General features: G+C 38.4%; 1 protein-coding gene across 2 annotated transcripts in view; it reads left to right on the plus strand.

Moving 5' to 3' along the window:
* The window catches only part of CFH (complement factor H), a 58,354-nt gene that overhangs the window by 15,651 nt on the left and 15,871 nt on the right, over nt 1–26,832 (plus strand). Inside the window, exons 6-16 of one of the 2 annotated variants that reach the window (XM_040985401.1) lie at nt 85–255; nt 4,923–5,096; nt 11,914–12,108; nt 13,191–13,367; nt 18,002–18,184; nt 19,253–19,429; nt 20,209–20,385; nt 21,108–21,290; nt 21,386–21,565; nt 22,542–22,722; nt 23,698–23,707. In XM_040985401.1, coding sequence (XP_040841335.1) covers nt 85–255; nt 4,923–5,096; nt 11,914–12,108; nt 13,191–13,367; nt 18,002–18,184; nt 19,253–19,429; nt 20,209–20,385; nt 21,108–21,290; nt 21,386–21,565; nt 22,542–22,722; nt 23,698–23,707 — 1,808 coding nt within the window. The remainder of the gene's footprint in view (nt 1–84; nt 256–4,922; nt 5,097–11,913; nt 12,109–13,190; nt 13,368–18,001; nt 18,185–19,252; nt 19,430–20,208; nt 20,386–21,107; nt 21,291–21,385; nt 21,566–22,541; nt 22,723–23,697; nt 23,708–26,832) is intronic. The other variant, XM_040985400.1, reaches the window with a different exon arrangement.

Raw genomic sequence — 26,832 nt, forward strand, 5'->3', positions numbered from 1 at the left:
AAATATTTGTCTTCTTGAAGCTATGTCTAGGTCACAGCACCTTAATTCATAATCAAGTCATGGAATTAAATTCCTTCTCTTTAGAAATTTCCTGCCTTCCCCCGAAAGTTGCACATGGAGAAGCTGTTTCTAGAAAGAATGTTTATAAGGAGAACGAACGAATTCAGTATCACTGCAAACAAGGTTTTGAACATTCTGTACGAGCAGAAGCTGTGTGCACCAGCAGTGGATGGAGTCCAGAACCTTCCTGTGAAGGTAATGCTTTATGTATCATCCGTCGCTATGATTATAAGTTATGTGAATAAGTATAACATTTCTAAATAAACAAGGTTTTTCTCATAGAACATATTATTTTATAAAAATTAACATCCATCTATCATCTATCTATATGTGAGGTCTTCACGAATTTCAACAAAAACATGTAGCATGGTAAAATTTATTCATGAATTCAAACATTTTTCTCCAAAGTAATCTTATTTTAATTTCATTGACCATGATCCTTTTTTGCAGTGCCTTCTTTTGCTACAGCTTACGTGTGTAAAGTCCACTTCTAGAGCTATTGGTCTGAACTTTTCACTCTAACGATAGAACATGTACAGGGCTAAAAAAGTTCAAGAACTTATTAAATATTCGGCTTGTGGTCATACAGATGCATGTAAAACAGACATGCGATTATAAAAATATTCCTAATTCCCATTTACATACAATTCTGAGTACTCCTCCAAACCTAAGATTTAGCTTTAAAAATTGAAATACATGAATACCAGATGAGTAAAACCTCAGTTGACAATGGGATTAAGTGGATATACATGCTTTTTCTGTTAACAGACACAATCTGATTCAGTAATGATAGTGATGGAGATAGTGAATTGACCTCAAATTGTGTTCTACCTAGATGACTTCATTTCCAAGGAAATGAATTAAAAACTGTCATGGTCTAAAAGAGAGAATATAATCAACAAATTTAAGGACTCCTACCATAAATAGCCAGATATACCTAACAATATACTAATGATCACCTTTTCTGAAAGAGGCTCGTTGACTTTGATGAGTATTGCTGTAGAGCTTCAAAGTGCAATGTGAATGCGTGGTAACCCTTTGAAAGGGTCACTATTTATTACAAGATCTGCAATGCTGTGGTAGCAGGAAGAGTTGAATTCTTAAAAACTCCCTGAACCTTAAGTCACGTGATTTCTAATTGCATACATAACTCTTGCTTTAGTGATCCTGTGAGAACTACAGGTAATTTTGAGCCTTTTTAAAAAATGTGATTTGAACTCACATCCAGCTCCTTGGAAATCACCTTTTCAGAAATGAGTAAATTTGCTTTTTTTTTTTTAAAGATTTATTTTTATTATTTTTTCATTGGAAAGGCAGATATACAGAGAGGAGAGGCAGAGAGAAAGATCTTCCATCCGATGATTCACTCCCCAAGTGAGCGCAACGGGCCGATACTATGCCGATCCGAAGCCAGGAGCCTCTTCCGGGTCTCCCACGCGGGTGCAGGTTCCCAAAGCTTTGGGCTGTCCTCGACTGCTTTCCCAGGCCACAGGCAGGGAGCTGGAAGGGAAGCGGGGCTGCCGGGATTAGAACCGGTGCCCATATGGGATCCCGGGCGTGCAAGGCGAGGACCTTTAACCACTTGCGCCACCGCGCCGGGCCCGTAAATTTGCTTTTAAGCACTGTGAAGGAAACAACTTAGAAAGGGGTTAATGAGCATGAGGCAATGCAACCCATATTTCATCTTTTGGGTGGTGGTATGTGGAGTCCAGCTTTAGACTTCATAACATTTATGGTTCCTAGTCCCCCCCCCCAATTATAAGTCCTCTAGCTTTAACATCTACTGTATGTCTTCAGTTCAGAACCTCTCAGAACTAGCTAATTTAACCCAGCTAATCACAAAAAACGTTATGGACCAATTCATTCATATCAGGTCTTTCTATGTTGGGTAACCATTGCAACTAACCATGATACTTACTTTGAATGAATTCAGAGTAAAGTCTTGGGAATTTAGGTTTGCATGTTCTTTTTAGCACGTGTCTCAAAATGACTCAAATGCTTCCTCAAGGTCTTTTGATTATTTCATTTCTTTTGTATTTTCTTTTACTCATTTAGCTACCTAATTTTAGCTACCTAATTGAAACTGTTGCTTAACACATACTTGTTGTTGCAATGAAAACCCTCTCCATTTTTCCAAGGATTGCTTACTACAATTGCTACTAATTGCCAACGTAAGTCCCTTCTGCTGAAGACTTGATTTGTATTGCACAATACATATGCACACACACATGATTCTCTCTCCTTATTTTAAAACTATTTTTCCATTAGATGTCTTTTCCAATTCCCAGAGTACAACTTGAATATTAAAACTTCAAGATGAGATGTTTTAGACTCTTACTGTCTTTAGGGAGAGAAAAAAAAGCACTAGGAGTGGGTGTTTCCTTCACTGAGTAGCTCACTAAAGGTCAATACAAATGGATATGCATTCCAAATTAGATGAACATGAACTCTCTCTTAGAATATGCCTCATTTTAATGAAATATATGTTGGGTTAACAACTTCCCAGAGTTTTCTTAATAATAAAAATAGCTATAATGATACCGTAGTTTCTGCACCTCAGCTAATTCATCATAAATAATTTTCTTTGTTTTTTCTGGCACAGTTCAAGAAACTACCTATCAATTGAGGATGAATGTGTCTTACTTTCTCTGAAATTGTATGACTCAAAACTCTTTGTTGCCTCTAGAAGCTTGAAATGAACATAAGAATATAATGGATTGATGAACTTTGACATGTCAGTGATCAACAGGGTCAAATATTAAAGAGGTGTTTTACTGTTCAGTTCAACACATAATTAAGAAGCTCATAATGCATACCAGCCACAGTTGTAGGTAGACTAGAAAGTTTCTGGATTTGGAGATTGGAGCACACTGGTCACTTGTGTGGTGACAGCACCACGAGGGAGACAGAAATTAAAGAGTAGTGAGTGGAAGCAAAAACAAACAACAACAACAAAAAGAGGTGGACAAGTAGAGAAGGTAATTGTGATAAGATATTTTAGAAATTTTGCTTGTGAAGGGGAAAGTGAGCATACCACATTAGAGAGACTTTGGGAAGGGGTCAAGTGAAGTCAATGAAAATTGCAGAAGTTTTCATGTGGATTTAAGAGAGAGAAATTGACAAGATGAGTAAGGGAAGGAATAAGCAATTGTCCAAGATTTGAAGGAAAACAAAAGGTTTGAAGTTAGTCTAAATTTGAATGGAATGTTTTATCACTGAAGGCAAGGCCTAAATCAGAATGTATCAACTAATGTTGAAGGAATGGGGAAGAGAAATACAGAAATATCTCAACTGGTAGTTTTCAATTGTTTAGATGCAGACTTATTATGTGTTAGTAGGGAGTAATACTTTAGGTAATTTGAAAAAAATGGGAGACTGTAGGTCACTGTGACAACCTGAATAGAATTTGGTCGCCACATCCATGCATTGAGAACTAAAGTTGTAAATTAAGGACACTATGAAGGTGAAAACCTGAATCTAATTACTGTGCTAAGAGGTGAGATCTTTGAAAAGAAATTAACAGTAGACAAGGTCATTAGTATGACTCCCCACAATTTAAGCCTGGTGATACTATGAGAATAAACAGCACAGAGGTATGGAGACACGTAACCATTGCCCTCCCTTTCTCTACTCATCCATTGCCCCACCCAGCTTGGAATTCTGCCAGCAAGAAGCCCACGACCAGAGAAATCCACCAGTCCTTGAAGCTCCAGAACAGTAATGCCGGATAGCCTTTTTTCCTTTGCAAAATTAGCTTGCTCCAGATGTTTCTTTGTAGGAACAAAAAGCTGAGTACGATCAGTGCTTGCTTTGAAAAATGGACAAGGAAGTGAGTTCAGACATCTAAATGGATTCCAGAAATGTCAAATGTCCCCCAAACATTTTTAGTCTAAATTACAATATGATCCTAACGTGGATGATTATGTAACATTTCTACAAATGTGCCATGAATAGTATTTGAAAAGGAATATTGAAAATTGGTCCATTATTGAGAGATAGCAGAGGTGATCAAAAGGAGTAAGAAAGATGTTTACAAGAAGAGACTGCAGATGAGTTCAAAGCATGGCAGATTTGAGCTCACGGGTCAAATCCAGTTCTCCTCCTTTAATAAACAACGTAGAGTCACAGAATCAGACCTTGGTCATGCCCAATTACTTAGGGATGTTACATTTTTGTTACACCTGCTTTTGCTCCACAATCACAGAGTCAACTAGTTGCACCAGAGACCTTCGGTCTGTCCTCTTACAAAAAGATTTTCCATACACTGTACTGGCTTATTCTAAGAAAATGTATTACGGTATCTTGCTTCCTCAATAAATTATTTTTTCCTATTCATGCTCATTTTCAAGGACTTTTCATTTAAATAATTATAACAGTTTGATGAGAAACATGGAAGTATGAGAAAAAGAACATAAAGCATATACAATAACTTTTGAAACTTTCTCCCTAAAATGAAAGATACTTACATCCATTTTCATTTTATGTTTTTATATAAGAAATACGATGACCATGTGGAAGAAAAAGACACTAAATACTTGTAAACTATGAAAGCAGCAGAAACCAAGGGGGAGAAGGAAGCAGAAGGAAGAGTTGACATTGTGTGTTGTGAGTCACAGCAGGTGGAAACATCGTGACGTCTGTGTTGGCTTTGGAGAAAGATTAGGAATCCAGGAGGCACAGATACATGTGGAGACAAACATGGTGAAGGAAATTTTTGAGTGATAATGTAGGGTGGATATGAAGATGTACACATTTACATGTCAATTTGTGATGTGCCAATTAAAAAACATGTGCATTGTATTTTTTATGTAGTTGATTGAATATTGATTTCTACATTCCTCATATATCCTTTTTGTTTTCAGAAGTAACATGTAATATTCCTTATATTCCAAATGGCTCCTACTCACCTAAAAGGATTAAACACAGAACTGGAGATGAAATCACTTATAAGTGTAAAGAAGGTTTTTATCCTGCTACTCAAGGAACTAAAGCAATATGCACAAGTGCAGGCTGGGTTCCTGGTCCAAGATGTAGCTGTAAGTTCCATTAGAATTTTCATCTAATTAAAAAAATTTTTTTTCTATACAGTATGTCATATAATATGCTTACTAATAAATGCAAATATGTGTATAGGTCAGTGAGGTTTTTGGACACTGGCTCACACTCACAAACATCCAAATTAAGAATAAATTATTTTTAGTACCCTAAAAGACTTCAATATTTGCCCCTGTCAATTTCTTTAAAGTGTTAAATAAGAAGACTTTGTCATTTCAATGCTTTGATTCAGCAAAGCAGTAATTATAACTGCATACTAAAAGCTTTGATGTTCATACAGTTTTTATCCTTTGTCTACTATCAGTAGAATACATACCACCAATAGAATAAATTGTGTGATATTTATCATTTTGCATCTGGCTTACTACATTTACCACAATGATGTCCAGTGGCATCCATTTTGCTACGAAAGACAGGATTTTTTCTTTTTTTTCTAACAATTAACTAATATTCGATTGTATATATTCTACATTTCTTCATCCAAAGGTTGATGAACACCACACGACTTGATTCCATGTCTCAGCTATTGTGAACTAAAATGCCAGAAGTGTGAGAGTGCATGTAACACTATTTATATTTATATTTATATTTATATTTATATTTATATTTATATTTGTATTTACATTTACATTTCCGGGAGTGGGATCATTGAGTCCTATGATGGATGTTTTTCTATTTTCCTGAGGACTTTCTATACTGTCTTTCATAGTGGTTGTACCAGTTTACTTTTCCACCAACAACGTATTAGGATCCCTTCTTCTCGATATCCTCTCTAGCATTTGTTATGCTTTTCATTTTTGGAGAAATAGCCACTCTGAGTGTGGCGACATATTACTTCCCTGTGGTTTTGGTTTGAGTTTCCTGATGCCTAGTGATCCTAGCGTTGTCTCATTCATCCGTTGGCCATGTGTATTTCATCGTTTGAAAAGTGTCTGTTCATTTTCTTTGCCCATTCCTTAACTGGATTGCTTGTTTGCTTCTTGTTGAATTTGGTTGGCTGCTGACGTATTTTGACTATGAATCCCTTATCAGTTGTTCTTTTCCAGTGCTTGCTCCCATTGTGTCAGTTGCTTTCTCTGCTTTTTGGATTGTTTCTTTTTCTATGCAGCAGCTTCCTAATGTAATTGATCTTCTCTATTTTGGCTTGCACTGTTTATACTTTTGGGTGTCTTATCTAAGACGACTTTGCCTAGGCCAATATCTTGTAGAAATTCCTCTACTTTTTTCTCTAAAAATTTGGTGAATCCAGGTTTTAGATCTACCTCTTTGATCCATTGTGAGCTGATATTTGTGTACAAGGTGTAAGATCTGGTTTCCAACCTCTACATGTGGAAGCCCAATGTTCCCAGCACATTTTTGGAAGAGAATATTTTTCTCCAATGAGTGACTGAAGTTCATTTCTCAAAAACTAGTGGATTGTAGATGTGTAGATCAATTTAGGGGTTTCTGCTGTAACCCATTGTGTATATGTCTACCTTATGCTCCTATCTATTTTGATTATAACTGCCTGTGATATGTCTTGACATTTGATCTTATAATGCCTCCACTTTGTTTTTATTATTTAAGATTGCTTTGGCCATTCTGGGTCTTTTTTGTTTCCATATAAATTTTAGATTTCTTTTTCTGATTTTGTGAAGAATATCCTCGGCATTTTAATTGTAATCCCAATGAATGTGTAAAATGCTGCAAGTAATATGGGGGTTTTGAGGACATTAATTTGCAAATCCATTAATATGAAAAATTTCTCACTCTATTTCTTTCATTAATTTCATGTAATTTTCATTGTAGACATCCTTGCTTAAATTTGTACCAGGGCACATTAGATATTTGGTAACTCTTATAAATGAAACTGATCTTGCAAGTTATTGCTCTTGCAGTTATTTCATAATTGAGCATATAAAAATGCTGGTGATTTTTATGCATTTATTTTATAACCTGAAACAGCAGACTCTCTTATGGGTTTTAAGAGCCTCTTCTTGTGCGGTAGTTTGCTTTTCCTGTCTTTTGATCAAATTATCCATAAACAGGTATAGTTTGATATCTCCTTTCCATTTTGTATTCCATTGGTTTCTTTGTCTTATCTAATGGATCTGGATAAAAGTTTTGGAATATACTAAAAACTAGTGGTGAAAGCTTCAGCATTGTCTGATTCTGGGTCTTGGAGGAAATTCTTGTAATTTGCTTTTATGGAAGGCTGTTGCATGTAGTGAAATGTTTTCTCTGCCTCTATTGAAATAATCATGCTTTTGTCTTTTGTTTTGTTGATGGGATATGTTGTTTTTATTGATTTGTGTGCTGCACCATCCCACTTGAACCGGGTGATTGCTGATTTTGAATTTTTTGGATTCGCTTTGCTAGTATGTTGGTGTGGAACTTTAAATGGGTTTTCATTAGGGAAACTGCTCTCTCTGGGGTCATCTGTCCAGCAGGCCGCAAGAACACCAAGGGATGAGGTGACAGTGCCCTTCTTCAGCAGAAGCACTGGAGAAAAACTGGTGGTGAAGGATGTCTGTTTATTTGATAGAAGTCACAGGCTTATATAGCAGTAGTGGGCAGTTTATATAGAAGTTGGCAGGCAGACCTGACAGTACTTCCAGCCAACAATAACATTGTGACTGGCTAACAGATATGCCCATCTCTCTGGATCCTCCAATGAAGTTAAAGATCAGGAAGCACAGGAAAATTGTAGCTCAGGGCAGACTCATTAAAGCAGGATGACTGTAACATTTGACTTCCCAGAGGGTTTTTTTTCTACATTTTATTATTATTATTCATTTTATGACACAGTTCCATATTCCCTTACCTCATCCCCAATTCCCTCCCACCCACCACCTAGTTCCTCTATATCATTACTAACATATAGTTCTTCATACACAGTCATATGTCCATCATTGCGGGCATGGACAATGGCAGAGAGTCCAGAATCCTATTGTCAAGATATAGTAAACAGTTTCATTATAAGTCCATTTTTGTCTGGAAGCAGAAATGCATACTACATTGTCCCTCACATCTGGATGTTAGTCTCCATTTCACAGCTACTGTACATCCCCTCAAATGAAAAGCCATGATACAAAATCAACAATAGAAAGAAAAATAGAAATTTACCTTGCCATGAAGTTAAATGGCATGTTAACTAGATATGACAGTCTCCATTACACAGTTACTATACATCCCCTTAAATGAAGAGCCACAAAACAAAGTCAACATCTGGAGAAAAAAGAAATTAACACCAACAAGTTAAATAACATGCTACTAAATGACTAATGTGTAGCTGAAGAAGTGAGAATCAAGAACCTTCTTGAAGAAAATGATGCCACTGCATGTGCTACGAGTCATTGAATGATTTAATTAGAAGAAAGTGTTTTGAAGAAATGAGACTAACAGAAAAACAACAAAACCCATGTGATATAGTTTTTGCTGATCTTTCTGGGTGAATTGGGTCTCCTCCAGACAATAAACAGATGGGTTTTGTTTTTTAATCCAGTCTACTAATCTATGATGTTTGACTGAGCTTAAACCATTTACATTCAGTTAAATATACATGGGTGGCACTTTGGTCCTGTCATTTTAGGAATGGGTTGTTCATTGGTTTAGTCTTCTGTTGTCATTTTACTCGGATGTTCTTCCCGTATGCCTTTGGTTTTGTTTGGTGCTATTCTTCTTTACTGTGGAAGAATTTTATTTTATTTTCAAAGACAAAAGAAAGCTTTGCTGGATATGTTATCCTAGGCTGACAATTTTTTTCTTTCAGAATCTGGATTATATCACTCCATTCTCTTCTTGCCTGTAGAGTGTCCTGTGAGAGGTCTCCTTAGTTTAATTGGCATTCTTTTATATGTCAATTGATTTTTTTTCATGTGCACATTTTAGGATCTTTTCCTGTGTTCAATTGAAGAGCACTTGATGATCATGTGTCATGGTAAAGATCGCTTTTGATCAAGCCTGTTGGGAGTTCTGTGTCCCTCCTGGATCTTGTTTCCCAATTCTTTCTCTAGACTAGAGAAATTTTCCTTTATTATTTCATTAAATACATTTGCAAACTCAGCTTCTCTTTCTGCACCTTCTGGGACTCCCATAACTCGTATATTTGGCCTCTTAACAGTGTCTTTCAATTCTTGAATATTTTTTTTTTTTGCCTGACCCAGTTCTGCTTCCAGCTTTTTGTTTGCTTCCCCCTGATGACAGGAAATATCTTCCAATTCTGAGATTCTTTCCTCTGCTTGCTTCATTGTATTTTGGAGACTCTCCACTGTACTTTTCATTTGTTCTACTGTGTTCTTAATTTCTGATATATCAGCCTTGGTTTGCTTTATTGCTTCCTTACATTCTTTGAACTCTTGCATGAGTTTCTCATTTTTTATCAGAAGCTTTAAAATGAGTCTTATGGATTCTGTGTCCCCCATTTTCTCGATATCATCCTCAGTTAACTCTGAGAGTGGCATACGGTTTTGATCCTTTGCAGGGGAGATTTTGATAATATTCATTGTGCCTTTGTGTCTTCTTTTGCTCTTGATCATTGTACTTCTGGTTTAACAGAGTCTTCTCTTTGGGACAGGTTTCTAAGCTGTGTCACCCACAAGTCTACAATGCGATTTTACTTATTGCAGTTGGTACACAACTTTTTGCTTGTAGCCACTTCTGCCACAACCTCCAGCGAGTTCCAGGTCTGGGTTCTTATGTCAGATTTCTACCATGGTCTCCACAGCCCCAGCTCTTGGCTCACCATTATCCACCTCCTGTGATACCATGCGGAGGTTGCACTGTTGTCTCTGCAACCTTTCTCCCACTATCGGTTGGAGCTGGTCCCAGGATTAGAGAGACACCAGGTGTCCTATATAATTAGGTTGTTGGTGGCGCTGATCTTGTTGGAACCTGTTGGATGTTAGATCTGGGTGCCACATGGACCTATTTTGACCCATACAATGCCACAGTCGGTATTATATTCCTGCTGGACCAGTGCAATCCACAGAACTCAGCAAGTTCCTGCAAGCACAGCACATGTGCAGTTCACTGTTTTCCCCTGCAGTCCTAAAGCTATTGCCACAGTGTGCAAAATGGCGCCTGACATACCACTACTAGAGTTCTTGATCTGTAGTCTGTTAGATCTAAGGGCTACCCAGACTTGTCTTGGGTGGAACCCGTAGAATGCCACGTCGTTGCAGTTCACTGAGTCAGAATTGTGCTCACACCCAGCTTAGCACATGCTCAGCCCTTTCCCTTGCCCTTTCCTCCCTATACAATATGGCACCCAATTCAGCTCTAGGGGGCTGACTGGGCTATGAAATCCACTCTGTTTTCGCACTACCCATCTGGGATCTGCTGTTCTGTCTGTGCTCCTGGTCAAATCAAACGAACCTACAGGATGGACAGTTCTTTGTCTGGGTCACCTCCCAAGATTCCAGTGAAAGTCCCTTCCCACCTGGTTGCTGGTGGAGTTCTGGCTGCGGGTGGAGTTCAGAAGGCCATGAGCTGCATGCCTCTGGAGTATCAGTCACTGCAACACTACACTGTTGGGTCCACTGCTTTCCTGTGTCTTTCAGTCTCCAGGTACCCCTCTGCTCTTGTTCTGTTCTTTGCTATTTCCTGAAATATGTCCTCTCTGCTTCATCCTGATTAAATGTTTTTCCATTCGTTTAAACGTGTCCTTACCCTATATTGCCATCTTGATTCTCTCTATATTTGGGGGAATTTTATTCTTAAGTTTTTTTTTTAATTTATTTCTCCTCTTAATTTTGGATTTTGTTTGTTTTTTTTCTCTAGGTCCTTGAGCTTTCTTGTAAGATTATTTTATACCTTTTCCATTTATTATGTATACACTGACTTCCTTAAACTTTTTTCCTTCAATTAACATGCTATTTATTTGAAAGGCAGAGTTTACACACATGAGAGAGAGAGAGAGAGAGAAAGATGTAGAGAACAAGAGAGTTGGAAAGATCATATCAGTATGCTCAACAAATTGCCACAACAACCAGAGCTGGGCCAGACCCAAGTCAGAGGCTAAAACATTCCTCCACTTCTCCCAACTGAGTGTGCAAGGTTCATACACTTGGACTATCCTCCACCCTTCTCCCAGGTGCACAAGCAGGGAGCTAGAACAGAAACAGAGCAACCAGGACTAAAACCTGCACCAATGCAGGATGCCAGTTCTGAAGGTAGAGGCTTACCTGTATGTAACAACACCAGGGCCTGAACTTCCTTTCTAACATTCTTTTTTCTCTGTCCCATAAGTTTTTGAAATGTTGTGTGTTATAGTAATGGGAAAAATGTTTGGGTGTTTCTCTGTTTTGTTACATTGTCTGAAATAAGTTGAAAAACATAATACTTAAAACAAAACCAAATAAAATGCTATTTCGATACATTGATTTTCTCTGAGAAAAGAGAGGGCTCTGATTTCTGGTGACAATAGAAAAGAAAAAAAACTGGTAGGAACATAGAACTGAGAACTGAATCTTCATCACTTTACAAGCAGTCTTAACCAGACCCTTAATGCGAATGAGGAAACCTCATATGTGCTCAAGGCACTGGCATTGTGTTTTTACCAATTTGCTCTGAAAAATTCTCGCTCGTTTCCCTGTCTTGTGATCAATAAGACACAGTTATAGTTTCACTAGCAGAGACCCTTCACATACCTCAGGCATCTGAATTCCGTGACCTGACTGGTCCTAGAAACCTTAATGCATGTGGATGTAATTGTGCTAGTAAGAGAATATAACAGGTTGATCAACAGATTCATCTCTGAAATGATTGTTTTATAAGGTAAAAGCTAATATCTGCTGTTTTTGTGTTTCTCATTGCAAGTGAAACCTTGTGATTTTCCACAAATAAATCATGGTCATCTATATTATGAAAACAGATATAAACCATACTTCCCAGTATCCATAGGACAGCGTTATAGCTATTACTGTGACAACAACTTTGTGACTCCTTCAGATTCATACTGGGATTACCTTTATTGCACCAAAGATGGATGGATACCACAAGTGCCATGCCTCAGTAAGTACATGTCTTACCTGTTCTGTGTGTGTGAATACTGCAGAGTGCAGAAAGAAGAGCACATACATGATTGCAACGAAGTCTTATGTGTGTAAAATAATACTAAATAAGGTGGCCTTTGTCTCACGGTGAAGGCACCAGTGGGTCACCCGCTTCCTGATTCAGTGTCCACTTGGAGTCCTGGTTCTGTTCATAGTTCCAGCTTCCTGTTCATGTGCATCTCTGGAGACAGGGGTGAATGGCTCAAGTAGCTGGGCCCATTTCACCCCTGAGGCAGATTTGTATTGGGTTTCCAGGTCCTGGATTCATTCTTGCTCATTCTCAGCTGTTGCAAGTATTTGAAGAGTGAGCCATGGATAAATCTCCAACCTGCTTGTCTCTCTCTCACTCCTCTTTCTTTCTCTGTCATGTTCCCAATTAAGTGGACTGATAAATATAAAAAATAATATAATGAAAGATTTCCACAACAAAACATTCTTAATAGTTTTTCTCTATAATTAGAACCTTTTCACAAAAACATTACCCATGGGCCTAGATCAATAGGCTAGTGCCTAGGGTCCACGCCTTGCATGTGCTGGAATCCCATATTGGTGCTGGTTCATGTTCACCTGCTCCACTTCCAATCCAGCTTCCTACTTGTGGCGTGGGAGAGCAGTAGGGGACGGCCTAGAGCCTTGGGATCCTGTACCTGTGTGGGAGACCAGGAAGAAGCTCTTGGTGCCTGGTTTGGAATCAGCTCAGCTGTAGCTTTTGCGGCCACATGAGGGGTGAACCAGTGGATGGAAGATCTTTCTGTTTGTCCTTTTCTCTGTAAATCTGACTTTCCAATGGCAAAAATTAATCTGTTTAAAAAATGACATATTTTTGTGCAAGAATTTCTATATCTTTTACGCATAATATAATTATGAAAGCCAGTGATATATAACATGGAATATTGATTTTCTGTTAAACAGTTGATAGAACTTCTAGTTTTCAGTATCACATATTGTAGTAGATGCTTTCTGATTTCAATGTTATAAAGTTGATATTTACTTATGATCTTGACCATATTCATATTCTTAAATTTTTTTTATGATTCTCAGGAAAATGCACCTTATATTTTGTGGAAAATGGAAAATATTCACATTGGGAAAGAACATATAGGCAGAATCAATCTGTAAATGTTGACTGTCATCGAGGATATAGTCTTCCAAATGGGCAGACCAACATTACATGTACAGAGGATGGCTGGTCCCCTCCTCCTAAATGCCTACGTGTCAGTAAGTACACTGTCCTGAGACCCTTAGGTATTCGCCATTTCCTGATCACCTTCTCCATTAACGGTGGCACAATGTTTAAATCATCTTCTTGATTTCTTTCTCAGGTGTGTATTAGTTGTTACAGAAATCAGCTTTTCAGGTAGAACCAGCACATCATTATATAGACAATTAGACAATGCATTAGAAGGCTTTGGATACAACACTTACCTGTTACATAGCAGCTTCTGTTTTAGAAAAGTGCCAGGAGCCAGGATCTCTTTGGGGTCTTCTACGTGTGTGCAGGGTCCCAAGGCTTTGGGCAGTCCCTGACTGCTTTTCTAGGCCACAGGTAAGGAGCTGGATGGGAAGCAGAGCTGCCAGGATTAGAACCGGCGTCCATATGGTATCTCGGTGTGTTCAAGTGGAGGCTTCTGCTGCTAGGCCACTGCACCAGGCCCAGGATGATCAGTTTTAAGCTTCAGTCACATTCACGCATGCAGACTGGAATATTGTGCTTTAACTTTACTCATGGTCAGAGGGGTTGGTGAACTTGGTAATTACATTGCAAAGCTCAGGAAGGGTGTTTCCCAGGGTGATGGTGCCCTGACTTTTACTGACCTGGACTGTGAATTGGAGGGCCATGGCATTGGTACAAGAAGAAAAAGATAAGAAGAGGTATAGTCAGCTTTCATAATAGGATTAGTGTTTATGGTATTTAAAAAGGAGCAGATAAGCTCGACTGTGTGCTCTAAGTAAAGTGTTGTGAGCAAGTCCTGCAGGGGGGCCAGAGTGGAACGAGAAAGAGAATTGACCAGGAGAAAAGCATGGGAATCAATTTAGGATACTGGAGCTCAGACTGAGTGGACAGACCCAACCAAACAAAAAGGCCATCAAAAGTATAGTCAACAAAAACACCCTGGAGAAAAGAGTTGCACAGGAAAAAGGGTTGTCATTATTATTACTTACTTTTAATTTTAGTTTTAGAGGTAATTTACACAGTTCATTAGAGTCAGTGAGACCACTATTTCCACACTTTCCTTCCCTTCTTCTATATCTTGGGGAGGGGGGTGACAAGAGAATAAGCCACACCCAGTCTCCCAACTTCCCTAGTACCCAAGGATATTCTCTGGGATGTTATTAATGACATGTGAAGGGTGTTCAGTGTCCTAGTTGGAGTGTGGGGGTCTACAAGATGCAAAGGATTTGTGGCAGTTATCTGGGATACGGGGTTAAGGAAAGGGGCTAGAAGCAGGAGAGTGGATATGGGAGGGGCATGATGGAATTTAGCTTAGTCATATGCCCCAAGATCTAAGTTGGTGAATCCAAGGAGGGACCCTCTGAGTCAGTTCATACACTTTTTGGGTTTTTGTTACATCTTTGGGTGACTTCTTGAACTTTGTCTTAATTCCAACTGGGGTCATTAGGAGCAATTGCATCTGTTTCAACAGAGTGTCAGTTTGTTCCTGTGTGTACATGGGTCTACAAAAACCATGGTAGCAGCCTAGATCCAAACCTGTTTAGGTGTCAGGGACGAGGAAATAAGAACATAACATTCTGGTAGCTGAGATCATAGCAGTAGATAAGCTATTAGAATTCCTTGGTTATTGGATGGGAACCATGGTGTAAGATTTCAGGCATTTTTGAGTTTGAGTGATGTCAGAAAGAAGCAGTTGGGCATGGATGATACCCTCAATGCCTGACACCTCACGGAGAGGGGTGATTCCCTCAGTGCCTGACACCTCACAGGTACTGGTGGCAGGGGTGAACAGCTGGAAAGGAGTGGGTAGAATCTGGTTGGAAATTCAGCTAGACAGGTGCAACAAGGCCATGGGATTTCCTTGTAGGAAGGGATCTGTGAGGGTTGGGCACTCAGTGTTCACTTCATGGTTCTAACTCCATTTGCCATATAGAGGAACAGAATTTCTGAGAAAGGAGAACTTTGGTACTTACCCAAAAGGGAATTAGAGCTTTTAACAAATGGCAGGGTGATAGAACCTCCTGAGAGAAGGTTTCCCAATGACTGCTTACCGACAGTATGAGTTTCCTGGGGTCACAATGGGTGGGGTTGGGGGATGGGTATCTCACACTCTGGATCCCACAGAACACCAAATATAAAGACAGGAGAGCAAGTCAGAGATGAGACAAAAGGCAGACTCATTGGTAAAACAGGTTTATTCTTAGACAAATCCGAGAGAGGCTTAATTCCATTGAACTCATAGAGGGAGCCACCTGGGGACCCCTGGGGGGAGAGTACCATCTGGCACAAACTAAAGCATCATAGAGCATAATGCAATGGAGAGGGCTTCAGAAGATTTAGGCCAAGGCTGAGATTTTAAGATAACTGAAAGAACTTGGGTTAGTGGCTGATCCCTCCAGATAGTGGTGTGTTTTAAAAGGGTTTGGACAAGTGAACACGCTGAGATGCCATATGGATGCTGGTTCTAATCTCGGCAGCTCTGTTTCCCACCCAGCTCCATGCCTGTGGCCTGGGAAAGCACTGGAGGATGGCTCAAAGCCTTGGGAGCCTGCAAGCATGTGGGAGACCTGGAAGAAGTTCCTGGATCCTGGCTTCAGATTGGTGCAGCCCCAGCCATTGCGGTCACTTGAGGGGGAGTGAGTCATCAGATAGAAGATCCTCCTCTCTATCTCTCCTACTTTCTGTATATCTGACTTTGCAATAAAAATAATCTTTTAAAAATTTGCCAACAGGTTTTTATATGAATGTAAATTCCCTTCTTTTGACTAAATATCTAAGAATGGCAAAAGTTTTGTTGAAAGGGAAGTTCATATGATTTAGTTCCCATAAGAAAAAATCAGAAAGGCATTAAGTAAATGGTTTATCAATGAATCGTAAGGAAAACAACACAAACCAAACCAAACAGTATGAAAAAAGACATCAGGAAGGAGGAGCATGGGTAGAGAGGAGGAAGGGTGGGGTAGGAGGTGGCGCTATGCTCTTAAATCTGTACTGTGAGATTCATAGAATTTATTCAATTTATTCAATGAAATAAGTTAGACAAGGGTACAAGAAAAGGATCTTGGGGACTTGCTAAATCATCGCCTTACATGTGGTGGAATCCCATAGGAGTGCCTGGTTCATGTCCCGGCTGCCCTACTTCCCATCCAGCTTCCTGCTTTTGCCTGGGAAAGCAATGGGGGATGACCCAATGCCTGTGAACCCTGCATGCATTTGGGAGATCTAGCAGAAGCTCTGTCTCCTGACTTTGGATCAGCTCAACTCTTGACATTATAGCCACTTGGAAAATTAATGAGCAGACGAAAGATCTTTTCCTTGGTCTCTCCTTTGTAGAGCTGCCTTTCCAATAAAAATAAAAATAATCTTGAATAAGAAAGAAAAGATTTTTAGAAAACGTTGAAAGGGTAGTTTTGATGGCATTCAATGAACTGAATATTTTCATTGTGAACCATGGTTTTTGTACTCTCTGAAACGCTTTTGCTGAACTAAGATCATACTCTGTTCTTTAGTGTATATTTCCCTGTAGGTTCATGACCAATTTTCAGTTAATGTTTTATGAAGTGTGAGGAATGTGTGCAGCCTTCATTGGCATTTGGATAGCTGTTCTAATATTATTTGTTTGTTTAAAGGTTGATTTATTTAAATGGCTGAATTACAGAGAGAGGAAGAGAGAGAAAGAGGATCTTCCATCCATTGATTCACTTTCCAAATGATCAATCTGAAGCCAGGAGACAGGAGCCTCATTTGTGTCTCCCACCTCGCTGCAGGAGACCAAGCATTTTGGCCATCTTTTGCTGCTTTCCCAGGCACACTGACAGGGAGCAGCATTGGAAAGGGAACACTAAGAACTTAAATGTGCCACCAAAGGGAGCTTGAGTCATAGGCAGCAGCTTTACTTGCTATGTGACAGCATTGGATGCTCTAATACCATTTGTTGAAAAATCTATTCACTCTCCATTAAATTATTGTTGGCCTCTTATTAAATAGGAAATGAGTAGTGCCAGTGCCGTGGCTTATTAGGCTAATTCTCTACCTGCAAGCACCTGCATCTACCCGCATTTCAATGGGCACCAGTTCATGTCAACTGTTCCTCTTCCAATTTTACTTAATATATTTAAATATGGTTTAAATAAAACTATTTAATCTTTTTTCCTTATTTCTTTTTATCTATATATCATTGGAAATGAATTCTTGGGGGAGGACTGATAACTCACATATCTGCTAATGGTTTCAATAAATAAATCAAGAAAAATACTTTGAAGAATCATCACAGTAACCTAAGGAGATAAATGAATGTGTTACTAATTGCTATCTTCTTTGAACTCCATCAACCCATATGGCTTAAGCAATCAATTATGATTGCATTTCAAATTCTTAGAGACGAAGTTGTGACAATTGGATTGGCAGATTTCTGACCCATTCGCTTTTTAATAATTTCTTGGAAAGGATTATGTTTTAAATCTTGTTTTGTTGCTACAAAAAGTCTTGAAAGTTCTTAAACAACTATGTTTGGAAATGTATACCTTATTTTCTTCAACATAAGAACTTGAGTAATCATGCTTAGTCCAGGTTTCTATTTGTAATGACTCCCTGTTTTATGAATCTTTTCATACTAGTAAAGTCTTCATATAAGTGCAAACGAACACATTATTATCTTTTCCTCATTCTTCACTTTTAGAAACATGTTCAAAAGCAGATGTGGAAGTGGAGAATGGCTTTTTTTCTGAATCTGATTGGACATACACCTTAAACAGAAAAACAGAATATAGGTGTAATCAAGGATATGTAACCACAGATGGCAAAACATCTGGATCACTTACGTGTCTACAGAGTGGATGGTCCCATCAACCCACTTGCATTAGTAAGTAATGTGTGTGTCAGTGTCCATTACCCTGTTGATGTAGGTTACTTTAGTTTTACTAGGTTTTAAAAGGATTTATGTGATTTCCATATTTTTTAGAATATTAAACGTTTCCAATAATGTATATAATGTATAATATATATAATATATATTTATATTTTCTTTAATTTTAAGTTTAATTAACACTGTAGAATATTGATATCTTATTCAAGATTTTTCCCCCTCACTGTAAATCATCCTTGATTTAAAAACAAGTTCAGAGCTTCTACATTTCTGGTCTAAACATACTTATTTTTATCTAAGATCTTTGCAAATGTTAAATAGCTTGTTTTCAGGAGACATACATTTTGTATAAAAGTTTTTGCTGTCTAGACATAAAAATATTATTTAAGTTGTATGTGCAGGTATAGAACCCCATAAACAGATGACATTTATCATTTATGTTTTACACTAAAAGGTAGATGCATTTCTGAATAAAAATTGCTTAGCAAATCTTCATAGATCTCTAGGTAGTAGTGGGGATGAAATGTTTCACAATAGTGTCACTTTTCTTGTGTTGAAGCATTTCTCATCACATTTTCCAAATGTGTGAAGATTCTCTAAGATAGTCTAATTCACTTAAATGTATTCATTACCAAACCTGGCAGGATATTTTTGAAGTGATATTATATTATGCTATTAATGAAATGGGAAGTAAAACAAGCTTTGCCCACTGGTCTAAGTTTTTTTTTTCTAATTTCTATGTTATTATGAGGTCTGTAATAACTTATGATCAATAATCAGTATGGAACTTTTCCTTTTATGGAAGAATTGTGTATATAAGATGCATCAATAATTTATTCAATTGATGTTTTCCTCCTTTATGTTACAGCAACTGACTGTATCTTAACACATAAAATGCTACTCTATTTGTCTCATTTTCAAAACATTTGTAATGACTTATATTATTACCAGCATTATTATCACACTTGTCTTTGATAATCTGATAAAGCCTTTTGTTATGAGAAATGTTTATTGGGTGATCTATTAAATTACATTAAAGAGAAAATATGTATTATTCTGCATCAGAATCTTGTGATGTGCCAGTATTTGAAAATTCCAGAGCCAAAAACAATGCTGAATGGTATAAAATTGGTGCCAAGTTGGAGTATGAGTGCCAGGATGGCTATGAAAATGAAAATGGACACACCAAAGGCGTTATAGAATGTGGTGACAATGGTTGGGCTCATTTGCCCATATGCTATGGTGAGTACTGAGTTTTCAGTATTTTTTTGTTTGTTTCAGAACAAAAATAAATTTGAATGTTTGCCATATTTTTAAGGAGTGAATGTTCTAGTGGAGTGTTTTGATTGTTGGTTGTTTTTTTGAGGAACTAGGGTTACATCAAAATGTGTCCTCTTGATGTAAGGTAAGCTGGGAGGAGAAGGTACTTTGCAGTCAAAAAAGCAGTGATGTACCATTAAAATGCCACCTAAATTAAGGTGTCTTATGAACTATATCAATCACAAGTTTGTGATGTGAGTAGAGTTGTGTTTGTTTTTACTAAGTGTAAACATTCAAATGTTTTGACAATGAGCATCAGTTACTAACACAATCTGTTTCAACTTCCTCAGCTAATTTATTCCTGAATTTCTTCTTTTTATCTTAAACCTTGAGTGCCAATTTCTTCAGTTCCTCAGGGTAGTTCTTCATTTTTTGTCCATGACAAGTTATGTGGATAATTCCAGGAATCTCTTTTACATTTGACACTAAATTTTCTATTTTCCAGAATTAGGAAAAGAGGAAAATGAGCTCATGTGAAGTGTTTCTAGCTAGAGATACAGTATTTCTCAGAATCCCGTTCAAATGTGGATGTGGATGAAACCTCACCTGTAACAATTTTTTTAAGAAAGAGAACTCACCTGATAACCATGTAAACTATGACAGAATGGTTTTATATGACACTTTTAAAACTTAGCAAAGATAACTTATAGATTGTCATTAAATTGATACTGTTTTTGGTTTGTTTGTTTGTTTGTTTTTAGAAAGAGAGTGCAACATTCCACAAATAGAAAACAATTTAATTGGTAATCCCAGGAATGAAAAATTCAAAGTTGGAGATGTGCTAAAATTCTCCTGCAGATCAGGATTTACCAGAGTGGGGCCAGATTCTATACAGTGTTACCATTTTGGATGGTCCCCTGATGTTCCAACATGTAAAGGTGATTATTTCATAATTGTTGAAATAAGAGTCATATTTTGAATATCCTGATTTCTCTGTCAGAATTTCTGTGAGCTTCCATTATGTGTAAAAGCTGATACAATAACTCAGCGCTGTACCTGTGAAAGACAAATGTTGGGTGGCACATACCTCAGATTATCTTGCTTAAGAAGATAGTTTCCAACAGTTTCTTGAAATCCATGTTGGAAGTGCTTACAGATGCATAGTAGTAACTGAGATTCAGAGATTCCTTTGTTAGTTTCCCTTCTATGGTCCATATCAGCACTAATATTGGTTATTTTCTGAGGAATGTGCTTTACCCCACATTTCCTGGCTTCTATACAGTTCATTCTGTTGCGTGTATCATAAATGAAAGTGTAAACATGTAGATAAAATTTTGCCTTAACCTCGCAGCTTTATTAAAAATGTTATAACATGACATGAAAATTAATATAATGTATACAAGCACAATTTTAATATATCTACATGCATCTTTAAAATATGTAGATTGTTGAACACATTTAAAATTTAAATTTACCTCCAATGTTAATTCATTGAAAGCTATACAATTGGGAATGTGAATCTAATATAAATAACTGTTACAATGATTAAAAATGATATACTGAAATGAATGTCAGCAATAAAAGAAAAAAACTCCATCTTATTGCATTTTTAGATTATACAAAGGCAATTTAACCAATATTTATCATGGTTCCACTGCAGTCCAAGTGCAATCATGCAGTTCACCCCCAAGGCTCCCCAATGGACAACTAAAAGGAACAATGAAAGAAGAATATGAGCACAGTGAGGTGCTAGAATATGCCTGCAATTCTGGATTTCTTTTGAAGGGGCCTAATAAAATCGCATGTGTTGACGGAAAGTGGACAACCTTACCAACATGCATTGGTAAACTACACCCGTCTCAATATTTGAACTTCAGCAGCTTTTGTTTTCATATATACATGCAAACCTATCAATATATTTGCATGAACTTTCCACAGAGGAAGAGAGCACGTGTGGAGCTGCCCCTGAAGTTGAGCATGGCTACGTCCAGCCTTCTGACCCTCCCTACCGCCATGGAGATTCACTGGTGTTCACCTGTGTGGAGGCATTTACGATGGTTGGAAGGAGATCGGTTACATGCCTTAATGGCACATGGACTCAGCTTCCTCAGTGTGTTGGTGAGGATGTTGAATGAGTGTAGAAGTATTAACCATAAGCAGAGAAATCATGAATTGTTTAATTTTGTTTGTGTTTTATTGCATAATAGTATTTGCGGTCCTATTTTTAATATTGAACAATATTCTAAAATATCCACTCTTAAAACTAATGAATATTTTGTTGATTATAATTTAATATATGACTAGGAAGGGAAAGCAGAACTAACTATAGAATTTTGGGAATATATTTGCACCAGAGATTAATATTGTTTATCTTACAAGTATGAAGCTGTTTTACTTTGAATTATAATGAAAATTATATATATTTTTAACATACAAAATATTAGTGTAGTGTTTACTAGTTAGTATATTTTACCTTGAAAATCTTTCATTTTACATGAATATCCGTGGTGCTAACACATGGCACTCTTTGAAGTCCTTGAATGCCAAGAAATGAAGTTGACAAAATATCAATTTGCTGCTTTGTTTAGGATTCTTCCCCTCTCAGAGCTTCTAACAAGAATGACATCTCAGGCCGGTTCGAATGCAGACAACAGAAGTCTGGGAGCTGCAGGGGGCGCGCTAGGCATTCTGATTCATTAGCATAACTCAGGAACCAGAAAAACAGGGTCCTGGGCCAGCAAAAACACTTCATGGATGGACTTTATTCTTCAACCGAGTCAGCTTGGTTTTTACTTCTATTTAAAACATCTTAACAGACATAACAAATACACAGATGTATGGAGTATTGTATGATGTTTCAAAGCATCTAGACATTACATAATGATTTTTTCAAATTTTATTGTTTCTTTATGGTGAAAATATCCAAAACCCTATATTCTAGGATTCTCTCTATTTCTCCATCTTCTTCTCTGACCAGGAGTAATAGGATCAGTGAAGTCTGTAGAAACCAGTCATAAGTTTATTATACATTAATGGCATGTTATATTAGATTGTAGTTTATTTAATGATTAATGGAAATATTTTCCCTTTATAGCAACAAATCAACTTAAGAAGTGTAAAGTACCAAACTCAGGTACAAGTGAGATGATCTTACCAAGTAAGAAGGAATTTAATCATAACTTCACCATAAGTTACAAATGTAAACAAAAATCAGAATCTAAACATTCAACTTGCATAAATGGAAAATGGAAACCTAAATTAAACTGTACAGGCAAGTACTTTAAAAAATATTTGTTAAGTTCATTCCATTTGTTCCTGACTTGTAAGAGTGATATATTCAGTCATTTTTAAACTGGAAGGTTATTTTGAAATAAAGAACACTGTTTCTAAATCCTAATTGTATTAGGTACAACAGTTCCTTGTAATTTAAGAGACACACAGAACTTCACAACTTTCACATCTGGGCAGTGTGTATGCTCAGACCACAAGAAGATTGTTGACTCTATTGTATAGAGTTATACAGTTATACCAGAACTAAAACTCTGTATCTGTTTGTTTATGAATACAGATATTGTATGTAATTACCTGTTAATGTTGTTACCTAAAAAATTGTAAGTTAGGTCTGAAATTTGCAGTCTCGTTTAATTAGCAGAGGATTTACTCTGTTTTCTCGTTCTCTTAAATGTATTTTTGCAATTGTGGGATACATTTCCTCATTACCATTGATGTTTTCATAAATTTATACAAATATATAATATACAAAAGCCAATCACAAATGCAAAGCTAACTCCATTGTACATGGCTTCAACACACTTATAGTCTTTTTTTTAAATTAATTACATTACATTATGTGACACAGTTTCATAGGCTCTGGGATTTCCCCAACCCCTCCCCGTGCCCTCACCCCATGGTTGATTCCTCCACCTTGTTGCGGTATTACAGTTCAAATTCAGTTGACATTCTTTCATTGCAAGCATATACCAAGCATAGAGTCCAGCATCTTATTGTCCAGATAAATTCAACAGTTTTGTTGGGGAGATCATGTGAAAGTAGAGCTGGCAGAATATCATCCTGATCAATTAAAAGCCCCAACATAACATCAACAACAATTTACAACATTATGGAATTAATTGTCATGGTATTGAGTAACCAATATGTTACAAGATGCAAATTCTTAACCACATCCTGTGACTATTTCATTGACATTTCAGTTTTAGTTTATATACAACCAGCTTCTATACACCTTAAAGTGACTATAGGGTAGTATTCAGCTGTCTCGTGTCTATCCTCAGTTTAGTATTTAGCAGTCTATAGTGTTGAAGCATAATTCTACTGAACTTGGCAGATTCAGGGATAGTCTAAATTGGCTTATAACTCTAGCAAGGCATATGTCAACAGTTGAGGTGTAGAATTGTTTCAGGAGGTGTGGGCAGAGAAATCTTCCATTCCCCAGTGAGGAATATCTAATCTTTGTGTCCTACCTAGTAAGGTATATGTGAATCCACACTGACTGTTTCCTGATTCTAAGCTTTCCTTGTTGCTCTCTATCTATTCTAATTTTGCTTGTTAGTTTTTGGGGGGGAGCTCTGGAGCGACCCTGATGGTCATTGCAAGAGAGCGTGGGGATCCGAAGTTGGAACTAAGTAAGGACCTGAGAAAGCTCTTCTCCGTAATCTTGAAGGAAGTTTACTGTTCTGTGTCTACGGACCGCTCAGAGCTCCTGACTGTTGTTCCTGTGACCAAATAGTAATTATTTGCAGTACACTTGACATATTTTATGTTTTCTTCTTGAACATTTTTAGTTTTATCATTTATGCTTAAATGATAATATCTATCTTATACTAAGTTTCAGAATCATGGTAATTAGAGCTTGATGTTTTTGTTCTCTGTCTCTCTCTATAGCCAATGCTTAATTCAATATGTGTGAAAAAGAGTTTGAAAAAAAAATCACTTGGTTCTGTAGGTGTTTAATTCTAGAATCTCTATTGAATATTTTACCAGGATAATTAATTGGTGGTGGGCTTCAGCAGGTTGAGAGAATCCTCGTGTTCTTAGCTTATTTGAGGGTCTTCATGATCAACGACTGTTTCCAATGGTCACGTATATGTCTGCATCTATTGCTGGCACAATGCAGCTTCTTAATTTTCATTTTTCTTTCTCTCCTCCTTTCCTTCTTTCTCTTTCTTTCTTTCTTTCTTTCTTTCTTTCTTTCTTTCTTTCTTTCTTTCTTTCTTTCTTTCTTTCTTCCTTTCTTTCTTCCTTCCTTCCTTCTTTCCTTCCTTCCTTTAATTAGGTTTTTTTTTTACCCAGCCAACTCCCCAATCCCCCCCAACAACCGAATTCCACAATATTTTTACTATAGCATAGCTCTTCATCAACAGTCATAAGATCATCACTGTGGGCATGGACAATGGCAGAGAGTCCAGCCTCCTTTAATCAATATGCAGCTAATGGTTTCATTAGTAGTCCATCTTTGATCTGGAAATAGAGATGTACACTACACTGCATCCTCACATCTGGACATGATAGTCTCCATTACACAGTCACCACACGTCCCCTAAATTACAAGCCATAATACAAAATCAACAACAGGAAAAATAAGAAATTAACAATGCCATTAGTTTCTCAACAGGTTTTCATAGTTCAACAGTCCTGAGTTGGTGGTGATCCCACCACTCCAATCACGATAACATCTCTCCATAATCCACTGGCTGCTATATTCCACCTTAAAATCTCTGTCTGCCCAGATATTCAGTGCCAATGATTGGTGGGGGTAGTTAATCAATTTTTTCTGTCCTCTGCCATAGTACCAGGTATCCTCTGGAAGCTCCAATATACTGCCATATACTCCACGTACGTTTGGATATGATTTCCTCTGCTCCATCTGAGCCACTGAAGAGGTCCATCTCTGACACTTCCTATACTCACATGTAGGCTATCAGAAGTTGTGGCACTGCCCGGCACGGTCTGCTTTCTTTGTTCCAGCTCTCACACTCACTAGTGGGAGTATTCACCTGGCAGAGGGGCTCTTGTAGCACACTTCCTGGAGCCATCACCACTACCCCAAGTGTTTCCCATGTGTTAGCTGGGTGCTACAGCTCAGTCTGGCACAGCCCCTCACCTCAGCACATGCCAGTGGGAGCTGTAGCCTGCCCAGACCAGGTCCACCCCCAATTGCAACTCACATTGCTGGGGACTACAGCCTCTCACAACTCTGACAGCCCCCATGTGGACTGGCTAGTCGTTTGCCCTGACTTGGCCTGACCCTAACTCCATTCTGGCACTCGGATTTGCCAGTGGGTGATATGGACTGACCCAGTTTGGCCCATACCCTACTTACACCAAATGTATGCCAGTGGGTACTATATTTTGGCCTGGTCTGGGGTGCTCCCCTTCTTGGTTCTTGCACTCACCTGCAGGGAATGTGTCCCAACAAAGGAGTTCCACAGGCTCCTCCATCAGGTTCTTTCCCAATGCCAGATCTTATGCACACATAAGGGGTCCATGGGCCAGCCCTCATTATTCCATTCCTGTCCTAACAGGAACCATGGCCTTTCCTTACCCGCCCTCACCCATTCCAATTCTTGTTGGGTGCAACAGTCCAGACACACCTGGTCTGCACCCAGACATAGCTCACACATGACTCAGTGGTGGCAGAGACCTGATCTAGCCTATCCTATACCCACGCTGGTTCTCATGAGCACCAGTGGGTGCTGATTCTCATGAGCACCAGTGGGTGCTGGATTCTACCCCAGTCTGGAGTATCCCATACCTAGCCCACACACATGCTGAGGGATTCTGCGCTATATTCGGACAAGACCACAGCCCCCACCTTGGCTCTTGCACTCACCAATGGGGATCACAACTTGGCTAGGGTGTCCCTTTTGCTCCCCATCCAGGCCTGCTCCTCCCCACAGATCTCACACATGGCAGTGTTTTCTCTGACCTGCTTGGCATAGCCCCCATTCATTTTAGCCTTTGCCTTTGGATGCTGATCCTGCCTTGACCTAGCCAGCTCTCAGTCCCGACTCTCATAGGTGAGTGCTGCAACCTGGCCCTGCTCAGTCTACTCCCATCACCAGCTCATGTGAACCAGTAGGTGTGATACCCTAGCCCAGCATGACTTGAACTGTAGCCTGGTTTCTGCACTCACCATTGGGCTAAGATCTGCTTGGCCCTGTCTGGTTTGCCCTCTTCCAAATCCAACCCACACAGTTGCCAACAGATGGGGCTACATTTTCCAGCTTGCCTGACCTCTGTATCTGGAACATGTGTTCAGCAGTGGGAGCTATGGCCCAGTAGGGCAGTCTCCCAGTTTCCCTACTGAGCCCACTCCCAGACCCAGATGTCACATGCCCCAGCCGGTGCTAGACCCTAGCCTGGCA

The sequence above is a fragment of the Ochotona curzoniae genome, unplaced genomic scaffold (assembly GCF_017591425.1).
Source record: "Ochotona curzoniae isolate NIBS_2020 unplaced genomic scaffold, NIBS_Ocur_1.0 contig_430, whole genome shotgun sequence".
NCBI classification, from domain to species: Eukaryota; Metazoa; Chordata; class Mammalia; order Lagomorpha; family Ochotonidae; genus Ochotona; species Ochotona curzoniae.